The following is a 24,931-nucleotide window of genomic DNA, read 5'->3' as shown; positions in this document are numbered from 1 at the left end:
TGGTCAAAGGAATTTGGTAGTCATGCTTTTTAGCCATTGTTGACCGAACAAATACCAATTGAACAGAAGAGATATCCATGACTGGTTTCGTTACACTACTAAAGTCATTTCACACAAAATGTGTGAGCCAACCACCTAGTAAATACTAAATATTTATAACTCTATATATACAAACACCCGTATTAAGGAAAAACTCACAACGTTTGTTTTTTTTTTCCTTTTTCACAACTTTCAAGTATGAAGAAAGTGTAGTTTTATAAAATGTTTTATTTTGCAAGCAAATGGGAGATTTTTCTGATGGTACTACTAGGCACCATTGCTGCTGTTGCAAACAGACTCACTCGCCCGTTGATAAACGCTTTAAGCACCACAGATCCAGAAAACATGGTTTACGAAGTTTTTAAGGTTAGAGTTCTAGATTTCTATATATGTTATAAAACTAGAGAGAGTTTAGGAAAATCTCTTGTTCTTATTAATGATCAAACTCGAGGTTACAACATATATATAGAGTCCCGTAGGAACAAAGTACAAAACCGACTAAGATAAGGACATGGCCGAATGGGCCTTAACACATATGGCCGATGGGCCTAACTCTAATGGACCGTAACAAGGACAGATAAGTGGTCGGTCAGGTCGAGTCCATCAAGTGTTTTACAACACTCCCCCTTGGACGAGATGACCGTACCTATGCGAGGATGGGATCGCTGCAATGTGCTAAGGGGATGCTGCCTCATTAAAACCTTACCAGGAAAACCCATTGGGACAAAACCTTAGTGAAGGAAAAAGAGTACAGCACACATTGCTCCCCCTGTTCCAAACATCACTCTAAGTCCTTGAGCCTCCGCATTCCAATCTGGTGCGTGAGCTTCCGGAACGTCGTTGTCGGTAATGCCTTGGTGAAGAGATCGGCTGAGTTGTCGCATGACTGAACTTGCACCACTTGAACTTCTCCGGCCTTTTGTAGTTCATGTGTGTGAAAGAACTTTGGCAGTATGTGCTTCGTCCGATCTCCCTTGATGTAACCGTCTTTGAGTTGCGCGATGCAGGCTGAATTATCTTCGTAGATGACCGTTGCTTCCTTGTTGTCTTCTAAACCGCTATCCGTCCGTATATGCTGAGTCATAGACCGCAACCAAACACACTCACGGCCGGCTTCATGTATGGCTAGGATCTCCGCGTGATTTGAGGATGTGGCCACCAAAGTCTGCTTCATGGAACGCCAAGATATCGCTGTACCGCCGTGTGTAAACACATAACCTGTTTGTGACTTACCATTGTGTGGATCGGATAGATAACCTGCATCGGCAAAACCAACTAAACCATCTTTGTTATAGTTAGTATAGTAAAGACCAAAGTCTGTCGTTCCCTGAAGGTAACGCAGAACATGTTTGATACCATTCCAGTGCCTCTTGGTCGGACAAGAACTAAATCTTGCTAGGAGGTTCACGGCAAAGCTGATATCTGGTCTAGTGTGACTAGCCAAGAACATTAACGCTCCTATAGCACTGAGGTAAGGCACTTCAGGTCCGAGAATTTCTTCATCGGCCTTCTTAGGAGCAAATGGATCTTTATCCACTTCCATACTTCTCACAACCATTGGGCTAGTCAATGAGTGAGCCTGCTCCATATTAAATCTCTTGAGTACCTTTTCTGTATATGCCTTTTGATGCACAAGGATCCCATTGTTTATGTACTCAAGCTGCAACCCCAAACAAAATCTTGTTTTACCTAGGTCTTTCATCTCAAATTCTTTCTTAAGATATTCTACAGTTTGGGCAATTTCCCCAGAGGTTCCAAGGATGTTTAAATCATCCACATAGACTGCTATTATCACAAATCCTTTGTTTGCAAACTTCCTTATGAATATACATGGACTGATTGGGTCATTCTTATAGCCTTCCTTGACTAGATAGTCACTTAACCGATTATACCACATTCGACCACTTTGTTTCAGTCCATATAGGGATTTGTCTAGCCTTATGCAGTACTGTTCTCGAGAACCACCTTTCTTGTGTTCTATACCCTCTGGTAATCTCATATAAATTTCATTATCCAGTGGACCATACAAATATGCAGTTACAACATCCATTAACCGCAAATCTAAATTTTCTCTTACGGCCAGACTTATTAGATACCTAAAAGTCGTTGCGTCCATCACAGGGGAGTATGTCTCCTCATAATCTATGCCGGGTCTTTGAGAGAATCCTTGTGCTACAAGCCGTGCTTTGTATCTTACAATTTCATTCTTCTCATTTCTCTTTCTTACAAAGACCCACTTATGTCCAACTGGTTTAATTTCAGGTGTTGTCCTCAAGATCGGACCAAACACACTTCTCTTCCTTAAAGAGTTTAACTCCACATCAATGGCTTCTTTCCATTTAGACCAATCTTTACTTTGTGTACACTCTAGTATAGATGTGGGTTCTAGATCCTCATTTATCTCAAGTGCTACCTTGTATGCAAATATATCATCAATGTCGACATCCTTTCGGTTCCATTGTATTCCAGACATTATATAGTTGATTGATATCTCATTATTATCAATTCTATTAATCCCCTCAGGTTCTTGAGGTTCAGCGTCCTGAACGTCACCTGGTACTATAGGGGTTTCCGCGGTAATGTCTACTTGTTCTATAATTCCCGTAGCCTCGGTCTGATTTGCACCTCTTTTACTTTTCCGAGGATTCTTATCTTTGGAACCTAATGGTCTACCTCGTTTCAAACGTGGCTTAGACTCTGTAGCAACTTGATTATTGTGTTCCTTGTGAACATCAATACGTACTGGTGCATTGCAAGCTGGTATGTACGATTTTGTTACTCTCTTTGGGTCAGCAAAGGAATCTGGCAATTGATTAGCTAGCTGCTGTAAATGAATTATCTTCTGAACCTCAGCATCACATGCTTGAGTTCGAGGATCTTGCCAATTTAAGGATGTTTGATTCCATGTTAATTCCTTGACCAGCTTGTCAGTCTCTCCCCCTAATGTCGGGAACTCGGACTCAATGAACTGACAGTCCGCGTATCTGGCCTTAAATAAATCTCCTGTGAGTGGCTCGAGATACTTTATAATTGTGGGAGAGTCATATCCAACATATATTCCCATCCTCCTTTGAGGTCCCATCTTAGTTCTCTGTGGTGGAGCAATAGGTATGTATACGGCACAACCAAATGTTTTCAGATGGGACAAGTCTGGCTCTTGACCCGATAATAGTTGGGATGGTGAATATTTGTGTTCACTAGATGGCCTGATGCGTATGAGCTCTGATGCGTGTAAGACCGCGTGTCCCCAAGCTGACACGGGAAGCTTCGATCGCATTAGCAATGGTCGAGCTATCATTTGTATACGTTTAATGAAGGATTCAGCTAATCCGTTTTGTGTATGGACATGTGCCACAGGATGTTCCACACTCACCCCCATGGACATACAGTAATCATTAAACGCTTGGGATGTAAATTCACCAGCATTATCTAGACGTATAGTCTTAAGTGGAAAGTCCGGAAAATGTGCTCTTAATCGAATGATTTGAGCTAAGAGCTTAGCAAATGCTAAGTTTCTCGTGGATAACAAGCATACATGGGACCATCTGGTTGATGCATCTATCATCACCATGAAATATCTGAATGTCCCACTCGGTGGGTGTATTGGCCCACATATGTCACCTTGTATCCTTTCCAGAAAGTGTAAAGTCTCTTTTGTGACTTTTACTGGTGAAGGTCTTACAACAAGTTTCCCTTGAGCACATGCTACACAAGTTGCATTTTTAGGGAAAACTTTCCTTTCTTTAAGGTTGTGCCCTTTCGAACTCATTATTAATTTACGCATCATGTTCGAACCCGGGTGGCCAAGCCGGTCATGCCATAGAGTGAATTGTTCATTGTACATCTTGTGCTTTGCTAAGTTAGCTTCTATCATATTTATTCTAGCATGGTATAAACCAGTGTCTAGTGCAGGTATAGCTTCTAGGATCTTCTTTTGTCCATTTACATTTTCTGTAATGTATAGGAACTCTTTAGATCCTTCACCCTTGGTTTCAACATGAAAACCATTTAGTGTTATATCTTTAAAGCTCAATAAGTTTCTCTTAGAGCTGGGTGAGTATAAGGCATCACTTATCTCAATGTGTGTACCCTTAGGTAACAAGATGTGAGCCTGGCCGTAGCCTTCTATCAAATTTGCTATACCAGCAATTGTATTAACATTAGCACTTTTCATTTTAAGATTTATGAAATATCTTTTATCTCTTAGTATAGTGTGGCTGGAACCACTGTCCACCACTAGTTCACTCAAGTCCTCGGCCATTTCTATTAAGAGGACAATAATTTTGGATTTTAATCAAGACAAATTTTATAAAATAAAATCCATTGAAATTAAATCAAAGCAATTATCCATTACATAGAAATTAAATCATAAAAGCATAGAAATTAAACCAAAATAAAAACGAAATTCAATCAATGTTTTGAAGGCAATCGGGAGTTTCAAAGTCTAGCAAGTCATCCTTCTCATGATCGAAGTCTCCTTCATCATCGAGGTGCACAAGGTTAGCTTCTGGATTCTTCTTCTTTTGAACCGATTTGGTCTTGTGGTTTAAGAGGGCCCACGGCCCTTTCCACCACATCCGCAGCCTCTTCGGTCCGCCCAGCTTCATCGGCCATTACGTCTGTGGCCTCTACTGCTGGCTTAGCCTTATCGACCACCATGTCCTCTGCCACCACGACCATGGCCGTAGTGTCCTTTTCTATGGACGTGGTTGGTCTTAGTAGGCTGCTTATGTTCTCTTGCTCGTACAAGTAGGAGAATAGGCTTGCATATGTTGGGAAGCTTCTTTCACGGATCATCTGCTGAAACAGTATGTCCTTCTGGTGAAAGGTTGAGAGTGTCTTCTCTATTAAGTCTTCATCAGTAATCCTTTTACCACATAGCCTTAGGAGTGAGACAATCCTAAAAAGCTCAGAGTTATACTCCTCCATGGATTTGTAATCCAGGATCCTTAGGCTTCTCCAATCCTCTTGAGCCTTTGGTAGGAACACCATCTGTTGGTGTCCATATTTGTTTTTCAACTCTGTCCAAAGTTCAAAAGGATCTTTGATGGTAAGGTACTGCTTCTTGAGGTCTATATCCATGTGACGACGCATGTAAAAACATGTCGCACACTTGTCCTCTTCAGGACACACATTAGCACTCTCAATACATTGTTGAAGATCTTTTGCTTCCAAGCAGGTCATGGTGTCCCATGCCCATTGCAAGTAGTTCTTTCCAGAAGCTTGCAGGACTGGGTAGTCTAGGCTCTTGAGGTTTGCCATCTGCAAAAGATAGACAACCGATAGTTAGCATGCGATATTTAAGATCGAACCATGCAACAAATATTCAGGTCATGCGGTATTTAAGACCGTACCATGCCTTAGGTCATGCGGTATTTAAGACCGACCATGCCATGCCTTATGTATATTTTCGTTGGTTTAAATTCCTTATGCATGCAAGACAACAAAATCAAGTGCATGCAACAATTCTAGATAGTATTTCCTTTTTCCTTGAATTTCCTTTTAGTTTAAGATTTACTAAATTTATGTTTTAGGAAATATTTTAATCTTAGGATAATTACTATATTTTAAATTAGGAACTTATCCTAATCAAGTTTTAATTCCGAAAATCTTAGATTTTAATTCTTTAGCAAAAGCTTAAGTTTTATTTTCGGATTCAAGCTATATGATCGAGATTTTAGGGTTTATGCATCCGAGTTTTAACAAGAACAATCTATGGTTCAATTTGATTCTAACACCCTACTCGATTCCTTATGATGCATGAATGATCAGTTTTAACATCCTAGAACAATTTAACAATTTGAATCTAGGTTCTTATGCATCACAACAAGCAATCAACCAAATTTTAATCTTATACAATTGGTTTTAATTCTCAAGGAATCTAACAACCTAAACATGATCTGTTTTTAAAGTTTTAGGTTGAGAGAGATCTTAATCTATGTTGGTTGTTTACTTGTTTTCCTTTTAAGGTTCAATAGCTTTTAAGTCCAAATTCGGATCCATAAGGTTTTGAGAAGGTTTCGGATTTTGTTACCTTCACCGTTTGGGATTCTGACTGGTATGGACCGGGAGCTAAAGACCTCGGTAATTCCTCTCTCTCTCGATCACGAACTGCTTCCGCGAACAGCTCCTTCCCACGAACAGCTTCTTCCCGCGAACAGCTTCTCTCGATCAGCTCCTTGCGAACTCACCCCCGAAACCGCGAACCAACAAACCTCGATAGGTTTTGGTATAGAACTTGATCACGAGCTAAGGATGCTCGTGAATCAGTAAAGGATCTCCGAGACAAGAGGGTAAGTCTCGAAGAAGAAAAAGATCAAAGGCGGTTTAGGGTTTTTAGGGAAGAAGAGAATATGCGGCTGCTTTAGGGTTTTAGGGTTAGGGTTTTCTCAGCTGGCCTTAGAGACTATCGTGCTGATAACGTGTTATAAAACTAGAGAGAGTTTAGGGAAATCTCTTGTTCTTATTAATGATCAAACTCGAGGTTACAACATATATATAGAGTCCCGTAGGAACAAAGTACAAAACCGACTAAGATAAGGACATGGCCGAATGGGCCTTTAACACATATGGCCGATGAGCCTAACTCTAATGGACCGTAACAAGGACAGATAAGTGGTCGGTCAGGTCGAGTCCATCAAGTGTTTTACAACAATATAGCTTTTGTTTCCACCTTGCTGTCTTTATTAATTTTAAGTTTTTTACAAAAAAAATTTTGTTCATTATACGGAATAACTTTAAATCATTAGAACAGATGAATGCTAATTAACTCGATAATTTTACGTTCCTTTCTGGCTGACACAAAATATATACTGAGAGATTGATGCTTTTGATGCACAGATTGGCACATTCATACAACTGATGACAGCAACTTTCGTTAGGAGGATTCAAATTTTGCCTTTATTAGAGATCTGCAGTTAGCTTTGGTTCTTTGAGGTTTTCCAAGCTCATAGTAGTAGAATAAAGATCTAGGTAAACAGGAATAAGAGGAACACAACTTTCCTTTTTAACTATAGTTGTCACTCACTCATGTGCTGCACAAAGAGTAGCATATGGATCATTACGATCTTTACCAGCCTCTCATCGTTATCTTCTCTACAATAATGCTGTTTTGAAAAACTGTCATGGTCCTGAGCCGATGCATCGATAATGATCATTATGGACTCATCGGCCCAGGGCCATAACAGTTTTGCGAAACGGCATTATTGCCGAGAAGAGAACGATGAGAGGTTGGTAAAGATCCTAATGATTTGTATGCTAATCTTTGTGCACACATGAGTGAGTGATAACCATAGTTGAAAACTAGTGATGCGTTTCTCTTTTATTGTATAACTAAATATATAATATTTTGATTTTGCTTTGTAACTTTGTAAGTGTTTCCAAAAATTTTGTAATTTCAAAATCTGGGTGAAATAGAACTTTATTATTAATATTTAGTCAGGTCAAGGTTTTGAATTGAATTTAACATAACTTTGTGTCTTAATATTTATTCACAAACACCTAATTCTGATCATCTTTTCCTCAACTAATAAAATATTAACTTCACTGGAAGCTTCAGTAAGTTCCATAAAGATCTGTTCGATGTAAAAATACTCTACTTGATTCAAAATAAAATATGAAGAAGAAAAGTTGTTAGTTAAAACTTAAAAGTCTCTGTCGCTTCTCAATGTAAGCCATTGTTTAAACCAAATCAGCTTTGCCTCTTTGCCTTTGCCAATGAAATGCGAATTGCATTGAAACAAATTCCAAATAAATCAAAACGCATTATGTTACAACAAACATGCAAACGGAGGAGACAATTACAAGAACACTAAATCAGTTTCAAACAAAACACTCTCTCCACTTTATTAAATCAGTGTACATCATCAACCTTAAAAAGAGACAATGCTCTCTTTGCTTTGGTTCATATGAGGAAATGTAACCAACAACACAATGGCATCACTATAGTTCATCAATCAGGCTGTGATTGTGACGCTGCATACGCACGAACCAGACAGTTTTATCTCAGATGTTTTCCACTGTGTGCCTGGTGCAGCATCCGGGTCATACAGTAGAGTGTTGTGACCGGTTCCTTCCTGAGACGAAAAAAGCAGAAGCTTCCCACTCAGCTTACCAAACTGAAACCCGGCCCTCGAGCTTCCTGATAGCGGAAGAGCCACCACTTCCCAGGTCTCATCTTCCGCATTGAACACTGACATCTTCCTTTGGTTCTTCCAGTCGATACAGAACAGCTTTGTTCCTACTTCAACATGAGCTGTGACCATCTGCAAGAGAACATATCAAACAGTCAAATCTTAAAAACACTCGCTATACTATATATCATGTGACAAGAAAGAAACCAACATTAGACTCATACTCAATGATCAAAGACTCAAAGGAGACTTACAGTTAAACCGTTTTTGCTGCCATGCCAGGAGCCGCATTGAGTGTTGTACACATCAAGAAGTTTTGAGTTGCCAATAGTGAAGTTGGATCTCCCACCCATCACGTAGAGCTTCCCGTTGAAGCCACTAGCGAAACACCCCCATCTCGGACGCCTTAGAGACTCTATGAATGTCCATGTGCCTGTCTCAGGATCATACACCTCTGCACTCGACAGACTCTCACCGTCTATACCATGACCTCCCACCACATAAATAAGCCCATTCACCTCAGCGCACGCGAAATCATACCGCGCTACCTCCAGGTCTGCTAGTCTACCCCAGCTGATTACATTTCAAAAATATACAAAACTCACTCAATATCAATGGATCAAAGCTCACAAAGGATGGTGAAATCAAGAAAATATACAAAAGCTGACGAACCTGTTGAGGCAAGTATCATACTGATAAACATCAGCGGATGCAACAAGAGAACCATTGATCATAGAACAACCAGCAATAACAAGAAGTTTCCCATCAACCACAACAACCTTAAACCCTGTTTTTACAGGACCAGGCATCGGTGGAAGAGATGATAGCTTCTGTCCAAAACAGTCCATCACCTCCCACTGGCTCTCATTCCCTCCAGCATTCATTGTCAAGACATATAGCCACTCCTCAAGCATACCAGCTAGTCTTCTCACGGTAATAAACTCTTTGCTCTGAACAACAAACCTCCATTTCTTGCATACACTTCCCATAGAAGGGAACCTAGCACGCGGAACAAGCGCCAAACACTGCTTCGCCACATCATCAGGCAATCCAGGGATCAAAGGATCATCCATGAAATTCACAATCCTTTTCTTCCCACTTATAGCAAACGCTTGCATCTTTCTTTTCAACTTAATCTCCCCCAAGAAGAACAAATTTTTCCAAACTAAGATTTACGTGTTTGTTTGTTTTGTATATGAAAATGTTTAACTAAAGAACTTCGTGAAACCCGTCACGTATAGTGATTTTCAAAGACAAAGGAATAAACAATGTAGCGGAGAAGAATGGGATTGAAGTGACAACTGATGAATATTGATGATGTCCAACACAATCTAATTCATGTTCCATACCAATGGTTTTGCTTATTCTACAAATGTTAGTATCTATGATTGTTGTTAAATTAATGTTGTTTCTTCTCACAAACATTTCCGTATCTGGCCAAAAGGAAAAAAAAAAAAAACAGATCATAAGATGTTGTCAACAACTACAAGATTCATTCAAAAGATATGTAGTAAAGAAGAGATGTTGTTTACCAGTAAAGGTAATGCTAGAGAAAAAGATTCGTCAGCCACCCGCAACATCCATCTTTAGAAGTAATGAATTTTTCTGCAAATTTTTTGTTTTTTTCAGATTAGTCAAAGTCTTGAACTAAGTCAAGAAGAACCAATAAGATCACAATCAAATAAAGAAGAGATAGGATGATCGATGAAGAAAAAGAATAATTTCGCGTGTTACCAAGAAAAAACAAAATGAATTTGAATGGCTATAAAATGATTTCCTAAAAAAGCAAAACATTATCAAGAAAATCTGAAAAAACTGAATTCTCTCAGAAACAATATCAAGAAAACGTCTTACGACCAAACTTAGTTTCCAAGAATTGGCCAAAGATCGTGTGCACATAAGAACAAGAAACACTCCAAAAGAAAAAAACATCAAGAATCTAAATTGCAGAGAATTAGAATAGGGAAACAAGTAGGAAACGATAGAGACCTGAAGAGGATGATGATGATCTTGTTGTTTGCAAGAGTGGGAGAAACTTACGGAGAAAGAATCTAACTAAATCCAAAATGGCTAAGACATTTATACAAAGAGAGAAAGAAACAAGGAAGAAAAGAGATAGAGATGAGGATGTACCGAAAGAATAGGGGAGCTTTGTCGGTTTTGGGGTCTATTTGCGTTGAAGTTGGTGCAGAGAAGATAACATTGACAGAGAGAGAGAGAGATCTAATAATGGTAATGGAAGGAAATTGAAGGGAGCGTCAGATTAGGATTTTTATATATATATATATATAAGCAAATTACTATCTTACGGTACGGTGGATCACCGTAGATAATAATGTCAACTAGTCACCACGTCACTGACCCATCATCCTATATATTTTATTACTATTTATATGCTCAGAAGACATGTTTTTTGATTGAGACAACCAAGAAAACAAGACATGTTTTGTTATTCCTAACAACAATATTAAATGTAAACTAATCTTTTGTCTGTTAGTTACTCCCTCCGTTCTAGTTTAACTGTCGTTTAAGGTTTTTCACACAAATTAAGGAAACTATTAAATTTTATATTTTGCCCTTCATTAATATATTTTATAATTTTTTCATTGGTTGAAACTTTAAAACAGCAGGGATAAGATTGGAATATTCATCAAACATTTGTATTGAAAATCTAAAACGACAACTAATATGAAATAAAAATTAAATCCTAGAACGACAACTAAATTAGAACAGAGGGAGTAAGATTTTTTTATTTTATTTGATAACTTTACTATTCTTCCAATGTTACACAATAACATTGGGTTCTACTTCTTTTTCTACCACATGTTTTTTTTTTGGGGTCAATATATACTTGTAATAAATCTATAAGAAGGGTCAAACTAGGAGACTGTAAAGAAAATAAAAGAATGTTTTCGTTCGCACTACTTTTGGAGGAGCAACTATTGTGTTGCTTTGGTGTTCTACTTTGTGTTACCCAATATTAGGCAATAATTTTGGGTAGAGTGAGTTCGCCCGTTTGCTTCCATTAGTTCGTTGTGGTTCAGCTTTTGTGTAACTGTGTTTGGTCAAGGGCTTTGATATCTTTGTGTGATGGCACAATTCTCTTTCACTATCTTTGATAGACTTGCAATATGTGGAGTTTAGATAGCACATTTGTCAAGTTTCATCCTCTTTCTTTCTCTTCCTCAGGAATTTAGATTTATTTTGGATAATCCAATTAGTTTTCAAGTTTAATAAAATTAATATATTGAGATTGTAAAATTTAAAAGAGAAAAGGGAAAAAGACTCGAGGATGGGGGAAAAAGCATACAGACGATGGAGATGTGTAGTGTGTCTGAAATCTGAATGCACATGCCAATCGAATCGTATCCCTTTGTATCCGTCTGACGTGGGCCTATCTTCCAACTGGTGGTTCGTAGTGCTGACCATGAATTCCCTATTAAAGTCGCATGCCATTTCCTTCTTTGTTAGGGGGCAAATAATTTTTTTAATTTTTTGGTAAAAATGTTAAGTAGGGGGCAAGTAAAGTTCACTACTATTATAGTCTGAGTTACTTTTTAAAAATAGGTGTCGAAGAAATAAGTATCTTTTAAAAAGAAATTGAAAGATTAACATTAGTCGTTTTTTGGTTGAAGGCAATAGTATTCAATAAAAAAATGGAATGAAAATTAATCATAATACAATGCACTTACACTTTCAGTATTTCTCAAAAGTTAGTGGATGTAATTATCTTACCGCTACGTTAAGAAATATACCATTTCTATCGTAACCAAAGTAAAATGAGAATAAACATAGCAATCCAAAAAAAATTGTGACATGCAACCAAGTGATTTTCTTAGTATTGTTATTTTCTTGTCATCTAAAATCAAACTCGCTTAATACATGTTTAAAAAATATAACATGATATTCTTACATATTATAATTAATTTACATGTAGCTAAGTGGTTTTTTGCTAGTATTTGTAGATCAACTCCATCAGCGTGTTTTAAAATGAGTTTCATATCAAAATTATAATAAAATTTGTTTGTGACATGGATTCTGACATGTAGTCAAGTGATGCTTGCTAGTATTGTTATAATTGCCATCCGAAATCAAATTCGATGAAAAGAATATAACATGATACTAGGAGATATCCCGTGCTTAAAGCACGGATCAACATTTTTTAAAATTTATAATATAATAATAAAATTATTGTTTTAACAAAATCTTAATTTGAAATATAATAATAATTATAATAATCTCAATATAGTAATACAAAATTATTGTTTAAAAAATTAATTAGGAGAATCATAATTTGAAATCTTAACAAAATCTTTGTAATCTAGTTATTAAAAATAATTATATTATCTACATCGATATAAAATCTTTGTTTTTAAAATTCTGATTGGTTTATATTTTTTAAAAAAATACTTAGTAATTTTCGTCTATAATTTATTAGAGAGAGAAAATAATATTTTAAACTAATAATTATTTAAAATCAATTGCATGACAATGTAAAATTAAAAAAGAAAATGAACTCTACTCAAAAAAATTTATCCTTCTTTTTTAAAAATCTAAGCTGTTAATTTTTATTTTTTTAAGTACAAATTAGTTTTGATTTGAATATTTTTTTGTATTTGATCTGTCAGCTTTTATATTTTTAAATTAATTATATTTATTTAATTAATTAATTATTTTTAATTAAGTTTTTCTAATGGCAATTGAATGTAATTTTTTACACATTTTAAGGTTAGTTTCATATTTGTACTTCTCAATTAATATAGTAGGATGTTGTGTATATTAATCAAACTCGCTTAATGCATACTAGGATTGACCCGTACATAGGTGCGGGAGTTTTAATTTTCTTTTTAAATAAATTTATATCATTTAATTTTTTGTAAAATAAAATATTATGTAAGTTGTATTATTTTGGTCAAAAAATATCATGTAATTTATTTATACTATTAATTGGGGAGTACAAAAGTAGAAAACAAAAAAAACTTAAAAATTAAATTCAATGCCCCATGACAAAAGAAAGGAAAAAGCTATAAAAAGGGGGCAAATATGTAATCTAAAGTGTAAAAAACGCGGATCCCAGTTGTTTGTTTATTATTTTATTCGGATCTTAATTATGTTATATGTGTATCCAAACAGTTCCTTTGTGTCAAACCTGTAAATGAAATTGAAACCAAACGACATCATAATCCAATCATCTATACTATAAACACGGCAACTACTTTAATGCAATCCCTGATCATCCTCTTGCATATCATATCAAACACCAAAATGAAATCATAAAATTAATTGACAATGTTTTCAGTTAATGTAAAATATTCTCATTTCTACCAATCGTAACAACTCATACTCAATATTTACCATTTTTATTCTTATTTTAGTATGCTAGAGTTAATCCAAACCAAACATACTCATTTTTACAGCTGACCATTAATAATATCAATAATCTCAAATAAAAACGGAAACAGTTTTAATCCAATCCCTAATCATACTATGGTATATCATATCAAATCCAATATCAAATCAAAAACTGAAAATCTTAAATTGATTGCATATAATATTCTTCATCTCACACAAACCCAACATCTCATAACTTAAACTACTATAAAAACCATAGAACACAACGTAAAAAATAAAACACATCAAACATAAAAATAAACAGATTAGAAATTCACCTTAGAATAAGTCATGGCCGCCACCGATGGTTCCACTCATGTCTCCGAGCTCAAGACCTTCAAAACAACATGGAAGATAAGAGGCAAGATCGTGCGTACATGGAAGCAATATACCACATAAACTAGAGAGACAATAGAGATGATATTGGCTGATTCTGCAGTAATTTTTTTCTTTTTGGTTATAACTTTTAAAAATATTTCCTTTAAATAACATAGAACTTACAAATTTTAATAACTATGTTTAATGTTTCATGTTAGGGTTCTCTCATTCATGCCACGGTTAAGAAGCAGCAGTTGAACAAATTATAAAGACTTATTGTTTTTGGAGAGTGGAGAATAATAGAGAACTTTCAACTAACAAGAGCATCAAAGAATTTTCAGGCAACCAAACATCCATACAAGATGACCATCATGAACTCAACCTTCATAACCCGATGTGCTTTTTTTCAACCGATTTTTATTTGGATCTAGCTTCATACGAGAAAATCCTCGCAAAAGATGGGTTGAATGAACACATTTTGATAGGCACATCTAATATATTGTCTGGTTTAGATATATAGTATGATATGTTAATTATATACTGTTAACTAAATCGATTTTCTTTTCCTACTTCAGACGTTGTTGGACAGGTTGTTTCTATTAGAGAAATGAAAACATCTGTGCTCAATGACAAACCGAAAAAGATATTAGAGGTTGTGCTGCGAGAAACCAGGTAATGAGATCAGATTATGAATGATGATTATTTACTAAGAATTCTGAAATACTAAACACTATTAATTATCATCATTTTTTTGTATGGTAAACATTTTTTTGAAGTAGTAATCAGCGTTTGTCATGCACCCTTTGGGGCAAGTTTGCCGACAATATGTGGACAGCATGTCATGAGACAAATGATTCAATGGTCATATGTTTGATCCATTGTGGAAAGATTAACACATACAATGATATCTATTTTTATCTGATACATTGTTTATGTTATTATGTGATGTGTTGTTCGATTTTTAATGTGTTGGAGAGAGAACAATTTCAAATGCATTTGATATGTCGTTGATGCTAATCAACCCAGACTATCCTCCTGTTCAAACTTTTGTTGAGAAGTATTATTTGAAAATCATTATTTCCATGTACTATTTTTTCTGTTTAAATATTATTATTTGGTTTTATAATTTTTTCCTATTTATTAAACAGCCTGCCAAAAGATGATTTGAAACTTACTTTCAGGCAATGTTTTGAAACCCGGACCGGACCGCCTGGTTGAATCGTGACCCAGAAGGTCTTCTGGTTTGGGTTATACATGAAACTCGGACACCAAAAAACTCATAATGAACCGGAAAAACCCGGCTAAAACCCACTAACCAGTGGTTGAACCGATGGTCTGGATCAATCCAAAACCTAATTAATTTCTCAAACTTCGACGAGTAAATGCAATCACTAGGGTCCACCTATATAATGAGGCAGCCATGCACTTCGCTTCCTCTGTACTCGGATGTGGGACAACAATATTTTTAAATTGAGTGTGGTTTCTTCTTTTGTTCATTCACTATTTTTTTTGCACCTTGTAATTGCTTAATTAGTAATTTCTTACATATCATAAGTCTTATTATTTTCTTAATATGATAAACTATGGAATTTTTTTTTTTGGTATTCATAAAAGTAAAATATAACATATAATATATATATATATATATATATATATATATATATATATTGAAGTTCAGTAAACTATTGACCCACGGTCGGACCGGATCTACCCAGTAACCCAGAAGGCTTTCCGGTCTGCTTTCCGGGTCGGGTTTAAAAACATTGCTTTCAGGAAAAGAAACTGTAGTTGCCTTAAGCAATTACATGACAAGGATGATTACATCAACGAGTTCCCACACAGCACTATTTCTGATCTTCTCGAAGCTAAAATGGTAACCTTATGGTTTAAAAACTATATCTAAATCTTATTTTAAACAATATTGATTTTAAATTGTCTTTTAGGAAGAGAAATTTAAAATACTTTGTACTATCTACCACATCGATATGGAGTTTGGGTGGTATTACTTTACCTGTGTAAAGTGTAAGGGAACATGCTTTCTCATACCAAAAAAGAAGAATGAAATCATGACCAAAAAAACAAAAAGAGTCTCTTTGAGTGCAAGACTTGCAACCAAGATGTTTTGAAGGTTATATGCAGGTAATTGATTTTGATTATTCATATTTATTGTCATTTACAAAAAGTTTAGTGACTTTGAAAATTAATTGATTGGTTATTTTTGAATTACGTGTTTTAGGTACAAATTAGTATTGGATGTCATGGATAGCACTGGTGAGACAAAGTGTATTCTCTTTGACACCAATGCTATCAAGATAGTCAACCAAACTTTAATAGATGTACTTGGAGGACATTATGATGAGGTAAATCAAACTTTTTTATTTACAATATCCCATTTTTGATTTCATTATATCTCAAAATTAAAATAACTTAAACTTAAAATGGTATTTATAGATTCAAGATCCTACTATTGTGCCTCTTGCTTTGCAAGCGTTGGTGAGGAAGACTTTTCTATTTCTTGCTTCTGTAGAAACGGCCAACATTGTAGAGGATAAAGAGACTTATAAGGTGATCTACGTAGAGATGGGGGATAATAGTACACATGTTGACAATATTGAAAAGTCTGAGATACATGCTGATCCTAGGGATGTGATATCTAATGAAGTTAAGGTAAGTATTTCTTACTTAAATTTTATTTTTAAAAAAATAATGAAAGTTTAATAATTTTCAACATGTCAATTTTTAGGACTCGGATTGTCTAACAAATAGTAGTGGTATTGGGACATTTGTTACTACACCTTCATCAAAACGGAAAGAGGATTCTAAAGATGGTGTTTTTGTTGTTGTGAAAACCTAATGAAAATATTCCCCTTCACAATCAGAAAACAAAACTTAAGTCCCCGGTACTTCATTTCCTTGAATCTTTTCACCAGCTTCTTCAATGGCTTTTGTGATGGTGGGCACATATTTTTCGATGTTGAAGACTGTGCTGTAGCATCTTCGTTAGAATCCTCTTTCCGTTTTGATGAATGTGTAGTAACAGATGTCCTATTACCACTACTACTATTCGTTAGACAATCATGGTCCTAAAAAATTGACATGTTGAAAATTATTGAACTTTCATTGTTTTAAAAAAAAAAAAAAAATTAAGTAAGAATTACATACCTAAACTTCATTAGATATCACATCCCTAGGATTTGTATGTATCTCACACTCTTCAATATTGTCAACATGTGTACTATTATCACCCATATCTACGTAGGACACCTTATAAGTCTCTTTACCCTCTACAATGTTTCATCAAAACGGAAAGAGGATTCTATTGTAAAATAAAATATCATTTAACCAAAAGGAGAACTATTTACTGCAGAATCAGCTAGTATGATCTCTATTGACTCTCCAGTGTATATGGTATATTGCTCCCATGTATGCACGATCTTGACTCTTATCTTCCATGTTATTTTGAAGGCCTTGAGCTCGGTGACATGAGTGAAACCATCGGTGGCGGCCATGACTTATTCTAAGGTGAATTTCTAATCTGTTTGTTTTTATGTTTGATGTGTTTTTTTTTACGTTGTGTTCTATGGTTTGTATAATAGTTTAAGTTATCAGTTATTGAGTTTGTGTGAAAGAAGAATATTCTATGCAATCAATTTAAGATTTTCATTTTTTAATTTGATCTTGGATTTGATATGATATACCATAGTATGATTATGAATTGTATTAAAACTGTTTCTGTTTTTATTTGAGAAGATTGATATTATAAATGGTCAGCTGTAAAAATGAGTATTGTTTGGTTTAGATTAACTCTAGCATACTAAATTACGAACAAAAATGGTAAATATTGAGTATGAGTTGTTGCGATTGATAGAAATAAGAATATTTTACATTAACTGAAAATATTGTCAGTTAATATTATGATTTTATTTTGTTGTTTGATATGATATGGAAAAGGATGATCAGGGATTGCATTGAAGTAGTTGCCGTTTTTATAGTATAGATGATTGAATTATGATGTCGTTTGGTTTCGATTTCATTTACATGTTTAACACAAAAGAACTGTTTTGATGCACATATAACATAATTAAGATCCGAATAGAGTAATAGATAAACAGCTGGGATCCACGTCCTTTTATACTTTAAATTAAATTATAACTGTTTGTTATTATTGTTATCTTCTTACCATCTAAAATTAATCAAGCTCGCTTAATGCATATTGTTGAAAATATATAACATGATATTTTGCACTTTTTAAAATTTTGCTATATGTAGCTATAACATGGATGGTGAGTCGGTGACATATAGCTAAGTGATATTTTCTATATATTAAAATTTGTTTATATGTGTTTTGCTTCGAAGGAATCACTGATGCTATAATTGAAGGAAAAAGTATATATTAAAACAGCATGCTTAAGCTTTTTTTTTATCTTACTAAGAGCATTTCCACCAATCATCTTCATTTTAAAAGGAATAAACCTTCAAAATAAATTTTTGAGAGTCGCTTACTCCAATGGTACATCCTCAAATTCATTTGTAAAAGTTTTTATATTTACAGTATAGTCCACAATATTACTAATAATTAGTTATAATCAGAAAACTTTCATATATAAATATAAAACATACAATTAAAAAAATTATATCAGAAAATATTAATAAATACAAAACCTTATATGATAACACAAAATAATATATAATTTTCTTAAAAAGCATAAAACAAAATTACATGATATAAAATTACTCAATATAATTACTTTCCATAATGCCCACATATATGATTAATTAGTGTGTTTTAAAATTTTATGATTAATGCTATTGTTGTATAAAATTTGTTTTTAAATGGTATATCTTTCATATATCAATAATATCAATTTTAATTTAGTATGTTTTGAATTTATATAGATAGCTTTCAAACAATTGAATTTAACAGAGTAATTTGTAAGATATATAAATTATTAATGACTTAAATGAAATATGTGAAAGATTTTGAGGGTGCACTATTCAACCCCTTAAAATTTGAAGATTTTAAGGGGTTGTTAGAATTTAAAACCCCTCAAAATTTGAAGGTTTGAGGGGGTTGTTGGAGATGTTCTTAGAGAAAACTATTTTTTCAGACATTATAATGGAAATTTGAAATCTGTGATGGTAACACTAATCCTAGTTCAAGTATTTTGTTTATTTTGGACAATATACTAAATTTTACAATTATTTATCTTTTCATGATATTTTTTTCCATTTACCTTTTAAAAAATAAGCATCTCCATAATTGACCAGCTTTTCTTCCTCAAGGATATACAGGTACATATAAATTATACACTTCTTAAAACTTTCAAAACATTTAGCGAGACTGCGAGAGCCAAGATGATGAGTTCTTTTTTTTTTCTTATAACTTTTTCGCAGTTTTTACAACACTTTTTTTGTTCCACAGTTGGAATTAGAATAATTGTACTCCAAAAGTAAATGAAACATAGAAAAAAGGGATTTGAGGCTCGACAAATTCAGAAGTTAAAGCACGGTGGAACACTTTATACTATTTTTATTTTAAAATTTTGGTTTGGGTTATATGTATTATAATGTATATAGCTGCTTTGATTAAAAATAGTAAATAAGTCACATCCGGTTGTAAGGCTAAAAAAGAAAAAAAAAAGAATCTATCAACCACGATCATCTCGTCAACGTTTTACTCTTCATTATCTTGTACAAGTATTTTTTATGACATTCGACCATATTAATGTATAATTTATAGGAATATGACAATTAGTTCTTTACACAAATGCAAATAGATAGTAAAAACAATTTGATATAATAGTCGGAGTAAACGAAACAAGAGGAAACACAAGATGACACCCTTGTTATACTTAAAAAAAAAAAAAAAAAAAAAAAAAGATAAAGTCGTTGAATCCAACTAAAAATAAAAAGTAAGACAAAGCAAAGCATTCGTGAGATTTGACTTAAACAACCCACCATAATGAAAAGAAGACTTGTTTATGAAAACTAAAAGTGGCGACCCGAAAGCGATCGTTTCATTCACTTTTTATCTTTTTGTTTTTTTCTTCCTTTCTTTTAATAATCATTAATCCTCGTGATGTTGACGAGTTATGTGGTGGGTAGCCATTTTTGACGGTTCATATTTATTTCTTATTTGTAGCCTTTATTTTTTTCAACCCATTTGTTGATTTGAATACCTTATGACTTATCATAATCCCATATGTTAGTTACATGGCCGTGAGTCACCTTAAGCTTTAGATAAAATTCCTTTTTTTGGATCTCTTGGAAATCTTGAACGAAAGGTATATAACTATTTTCTTCGCCTCTTCGTGTTTAAACAATTAATAAATCGAACTAGAATATTTGTTTTATCAAATAGAATGAACTAGCATATTTTCATAAAAAAAAATAATCTAACAGTCAGATTAAGAGGGTAGCTCCAAAAGAGGAACAAATAGCTTAAATGGATATATGAAAGATCATAAAGACCATTCAACGATTACAATCCATATTTTCTAAGAAAATTTATCGTTTATAATTAACGCACGTACATTAACGAATTTAACAACTACAATACTAATTCAAATCATTAGATTATGAGCTAGATTTCATTTTTTTTTGTTAATCTAGTTTTTGTGATGAATATATTGTATTATATGGATGCCCATTACCGGCCCATTAGTAAACTTTGTATACAACTTAAAACCCTAATATTGTATCACTATATATATGTTGTATCCTATAGTAGAGATCAATAATACAAGAGAATAATTTCATAAACCTCTTGTTATAACACGTTATCAGCACGAGTCTCTAATCCTAGCGGTCCTAAATTTATATAATTGTTTGGTTGTTTGGTTTATTTGTTCAGAGTTTACTACTGCAACGTGATTTAATATGGAGAACTGAGGAAATAATTACTCACAAAAATCTCCAGCCGATGTATGGTATGATGCGTCTCAACTTCAATGACGTTTCTGATTTCCGATCACCCATTACCACAGAGCAATGTTTTCAAAACCGGACCGGACCGGCGGTCGAACCACGTTAACCCGCGAACCGGCAACATGTCCGGGTTGGGTTAATATCAAAACCCAAAAGAAATTGAACCGGTAAAAAATCATATCAAAAACCGGTGAACCATTAAACCGGATAAAACCGGGTTCTACTTTAAAAAAAAAAATGAGTGCAATTAATTTAATTAATTACCTTTTTCTAGTTTTCTTCTTAGAAAATTAGCAATAGTAGGGTTTCTTAGAGAATGAAGATTAAATGTTCTACACTCTTATTCTCTTATTGTTTGAATTTCTAAAATATTTTATTAGTACTGGTTACACTTTGAGTTTATTACTTTTTAAGGTTTTTTAAAAACATTGTGATTATTGAAGTATTTTATTTGGCATATCCAATTATATCATAGTTATAATCATTGAAAAAAATAGAAAACCTATTCATACCTATTATTTATAAAAGTATCATCAAAATCAATTGAACCTGGTCGACCCCGGTCGAACCATGTTGACTCATGACCCATAAGCTTTCCCGGTTCAGTTACCGGTCCGATTTTAAAAACATTGCCACAGAGATAAGTATTTCTGTTTTATGATATGCAAATTTTGATTTCCTTTTCTGGCAGATACAAGAGTTGGGGATAGATACAGCTCACATCCACATGATCCCATGGCTTGTGTGGTACATATGGAAGGCAAGAAATGAGAAGGTTTTCAACAATAGGGACACGGGGCCACACGAATCTCTGAGTATTGCTACCTCGGAGGCCCAAAGCTGGAGTCTTGCTCAGGTGTTAGATCAGCAAGAGGACTCAAAAAACCCTCCTCCTACCCAACCGGTATTTGTACTGTCGGGGAGCAATGCAGTTCGCTGTCAGGTAGATGGGTCTTGGGCGCAGGGAGATTTGCTATCAGGTGTAGGCTTTGTTCTCACTGGTACCGTGTCTTCCCTCCTCGGCCTCCGTAGCATACCTTGCCTTTTATCCCCTCTACATGTTGAATTGGAAGCTCTTACCTGGGCGATGGAACAGATCCTTGCAAATGGTTTTGATGCAATGCACTTTGAGACTGACTGTCGTGAGCTTATGACCGTATTGGATAATACGGATGATTGGCCAGCTCTAGCCACATAATTGAATTTATTTAAGGTCTATCGTGAGAGTTTTGTATCTTTCTCTCTTAGCTTTATTCCTCGTCTAAATAATACCCGTGCTGACCGTCTTGCAAAAGCGGCTAGAGCTCGCAGTGATTCTTTTTCTCATGTAAGCTCCCAGGTCCCGGGATGGCTAGCTCATGAGGCTAGCCTGTTTGGATCAGCTTAATAAAATATGGTGTTTTTGATGTAAAAAAAAAAAAGTATAATTTTCTTGTGTCAGTCAAATTTTATAAGTTTGACAGTTAAAACTAAAACTTCATTAAAACACCGAAATATACTTTATTATGTGACCAATTGATCTTTAGTATCATTTGGCTTAATTATGCATATATGCATACTGTACACGAGGAACGTGTATGTGTATTGCGCATATTAAACTAAAAATTATGTATTAGCTAACTAATTTATAACAGTCAACTCCAAGTTAATAGTACTTGCAATAATAGATAATTAAGGTGAAAAGACATCTAAATCATGATTTTATTGTTTACGATTTCAGTGACATGATTTTATAGAAATTTCAAAGTTTTTATCATGAAATTATTTTCTTAATTGTTTTACAAAAGAAAAAAAAAAGTTATTAAAAATAATAATAATAATAATAACAATAATATATATAGATAGATAGATATATATATATATATAAATGATGCTTATTACTTATTTAACACTCATTTATATGACTGTTTATAATGTTTGTGAATTTTAATCACAAATTTAAATCTAATCAAAATTAGATATAGTATCATGGTGAAATATTTTAAATCAATGTCTCCAACCTTTGGGAATAAATTGAAAATCAAGTGAAAATTTACTAAATAATGATTATTGTTTATATTTTCTTGGCATCACTTCTATGAGGAGGTTTAAGTTCAAGTATATGACCATAAAAATTCACTAGTTTTTTAAAATAATCTACAGAAAGTAAATGACTAAAATTCTTTAAAAGAATATATACTTTTAAAGTCACAAATTTATATTTGTCTTGTAGACAAAATATACTAAAAAATATTCTGATTTTGTTATTTGTAACTGTGTAAATTATGAGATGTTGATGTGAATCACATCCTATTGACTTAGTTTACTCTTTGAAGTGAATATAACTTTATGTTATAAAATAAAAAAGCCACACCATTGATGAGAAAGTTGCTATATAAAAGTGGCCATAAATATGGATAAGATATATAAAATTATTAACTAGTTTCTCCAGTAGAAGTGAATATTAAGTACTAGATGTACTTATCTCAGATATATATATATATATATATATATGATGAAAGAAACCAATGTGAGACAATTTCCACTATTCTACTAATATTAAGAAGTAGTAGAAAAAGTATTGAAAGCTCTTGAAGAGTATATATATTATTGTCTATGGGAACACAATTTGATATTAAATGTGTTACAGTCTCCCAATTAGTCTCAAAATCAAAAGGGTCTAAGATATAATACACGACCCAATTTGAGAATGTTATTGATTACATAGTGGGATTCAAATCGAGATTGATAGACATGAAGTGTCATCATCTCGAGGGGGAGAATTGATGAATCCCACATACAGAGGTGATGGAACAGATAGAAGAGTTCACACCTAAAATGAGTTTAATCACTCATATGATAGAACAAATATTGAGGATTTGAAACGTAATCATATTGTCTCATATTGAGACAATATGATTGGCATGACCGGTTAAGCCATTCCGGTTTAATAATGATGCAAAAGAATAATCAGAAATTTCTGAAAACATTCACTAGAGAACCTGAAGAGTTTTCTTAGTGATTTATTATGTGTGCTGCTTTACAAAGCAAGCCGATTATATGGTTTTCACCAACCCAATGAATTTGGATAATGTCAATTTTGTGGTATGTACAAAGCGATATTGTGGACTGATCATCCACTATATATGTTTGTTATTAAATTGCAACATGAAGTTTGCAAGAGTATTTGGTTAATTGACAATGGTGGTGAAAGCATGCCAAGTAATTGACATAAATGACTCTATATGTCAAATAATTCGCATCATACCAAAGAATTATCATGAGTATTCCCCAATACAATTGGTTTGGGTCAGAAACCAGATATATTCCATCTAATGTGTTATACATGTTAAGTTGCTCCACCAAAGTGATTAAGATGGAATTTGAAAGAATGTTGGAAATATGTTGGATATGAATATCTTTTGATGATTGAATATCTCGAGAATTTGAGGGTCAAGATACAGAGACTGTGAGACTATTGTTTCAGTAAGTCAGTCTTTCCAACATGAGGGGGAGAAAATAAACAGCTGGAAAATAAATATATTGGGAGAAATTATCTGGATCCTCTTACTTTGAAATGTGCGCTAAAAATTGAAAAAATAATTTATTTGCAAAGTTTAGCAAAAGAATGCAAGAAGCATTTGCTGACCATGATAGTGACAAAGTCACACATATACCAGTTGTGCTCCAATTAATATTAATGTCCTAGAAGGATAAGATCAACTGCTAGTAAGTCTAAAGATCGCATGAAGTGTGATAGACTTATGGTTCCAAATATAAGCATCCTCGGAAAAGAAAAGGAGCATAAATTAATATGGCACCGAGGAAGCAAAGAGTTATGAAAAATCTCTAGAAGAGATGTAGACATGAGTAAGAAAGAGATTCAGGTACCTGAGAATCATAATGAAAAGAAATCTCAACAAGTTGAGTCATGTCTCGAAAGAAAAGGAACCAAAAAGCAAATCGACGTCGTAAATATGTTTGCATGCAGTGTTGCAGTTGATTATGTTATGGATAAATCCGAGGATCATAACCGCGTGGTTAATAGAAAATGTTCTATTGAAAAGTGTACACAAAGAATGATTGGCTAATCATTGAAAGAAGTAACTATTATGAAATAGTTCAAATCTCAAAAAAGAGATAAT

General features: G+C 33.9%; 2 protein-coding genes, 1 long non-coding RNA gene and 1 pseudogene across 5 annotated transcripts; 2 read left to right on the top strand and 2 right to left on the bottom strand.

Annotated features, from left to right (window-relative positions):
* Positions 1 to 265: 265 nt before the first annotated feature.
* LOC147944763 (uncharacterized) lies at positions 266 to 7,471 on the top strand. Its single transcript, XR_015557714.1, has 2 exons — positions 266 to 405; positions 6,880 to 7,471. It is a non-coding gene; the product is annotated as an uncharacterized LOC147944763 (long non-coding RNA).
* On the bottom strand, positions 700 to 1,681 carry LOC147944764 (secreted RxLR effector protein 161 pseudogene; annotated as a pseudogene).
* A 296-nt stretch (positions 7,472 to 7,767) lies between the features above and the next one.
* Positions 7,768 to 10,609, bottom strand: LOC104787754 (F-box/kelch-repeat protein At1g67480). Of its 3 annotated transcripts, none has more exons than XM_010513377.3 (6): positions 10,305 to 10,472; positions 10,161 to 10,222; positions 9,704 to 9,776; positions 8,844 to 9,604; positions 8,426 to 8,744; positions 7,768 to 8,303 (listed from the first exon to the last, which is right to left on the bottom strand). In XM_010513377.3, the coding sequence occupies exons 4-6, from the start codon at positions 9,287 to 9,289 to the stop codon at positions 7,995 to 7,997; spliced, it is 1,074 nt and encodes a 357-aa protein (XP_010511679.1). In that variant the 5' UTR covers positions 9,290 to 9,604; positions 9,704 to 9,776; positions 10,161 to 10,222; positions 10,305 to 10,472; the 3' UTR covers positions 7,768 to 7,994. The 3 variants fall into 3 exon arrangements, with proteins under 3 accessions (XP_010511679.1, XP_010511678.1, XP_010511680.1); XM_010513376.3 differs by having other exon boundaries at positions 10,161 to 10,226; positions 10,305 to 10,431; XM_010513378.3 differs by lacking the exon at positions 10,161 to 10,222 and having other exon boundaries at positions 10,305 to 10,609.
* A 10,925-nt stretch (positions 10,610 to 21,534) lies between these two features.
* Positions 21,535 to 22,005, top strand: LOC147944762 (uncharacterized). Its single transcript, XM_087512713.1, has one exon. The coding sequence runs from the start codon at positions 21,535 to 21,537 to the stop codon at positions 22,003 to 22,005; it is 471 nt and encodes a 156-aa protein (XP_087368839.1).
* Positions 22,006 to 24,931: the final 2,926 nt, after the last annotated feature.

Source organism: Camelina sativa, chromosome 5, assembly GCF_030686135.1.
Source record: "Camelina sativa cultivar CO46 ecotype springtype chromosome 5, ASM3068613v1".
Taxonomy (NCBI): domain Eukaryota; kingdom Viridiplantae; phylum Streptophyta; class Magnoliopsida; order Brassicales; family Brassicaceae; genus Camelina; species Camelina sativa.
The sequence above is the reverse complement of the archived record's forward strand: the minus strand, read 5'-3'. Positions and strand labels throughout refer to the sequence as shown.

Excerpts from the sequence above, each read along its gene's own strand:
- LOC104787754 (XM_010513378.3), bottom strand. The coding sequence starts at position 9,289 with ATGCAAGCGTTTGCTATAAGTGGGAAGAAAAGGATTGTGAATTTCATG. Across the intron at positions 8,745-8,843 it reads TATGATACTTGCCTCAACAG|CTGGGGTAGACTAGCAGACC; the intron begins GTTCGTCAGCTT and ends AAATGTAATCAG. Across the intron at positions 8,304-8,425 it reads GCAGCAAAAACGGTTTAACT|ATGGTCACAGCTCATGTTGA; the intron begins GTAAGTCTCCTT and ends GTTCTCTTGCAG.
- LOC147944762 (XM_087512713.1), top strand. The coding sequence starts at position 21,535 with ATGATCCCATGGCTTGTGTGGTACATATGGAAGGCAAGAAATGAGAAG.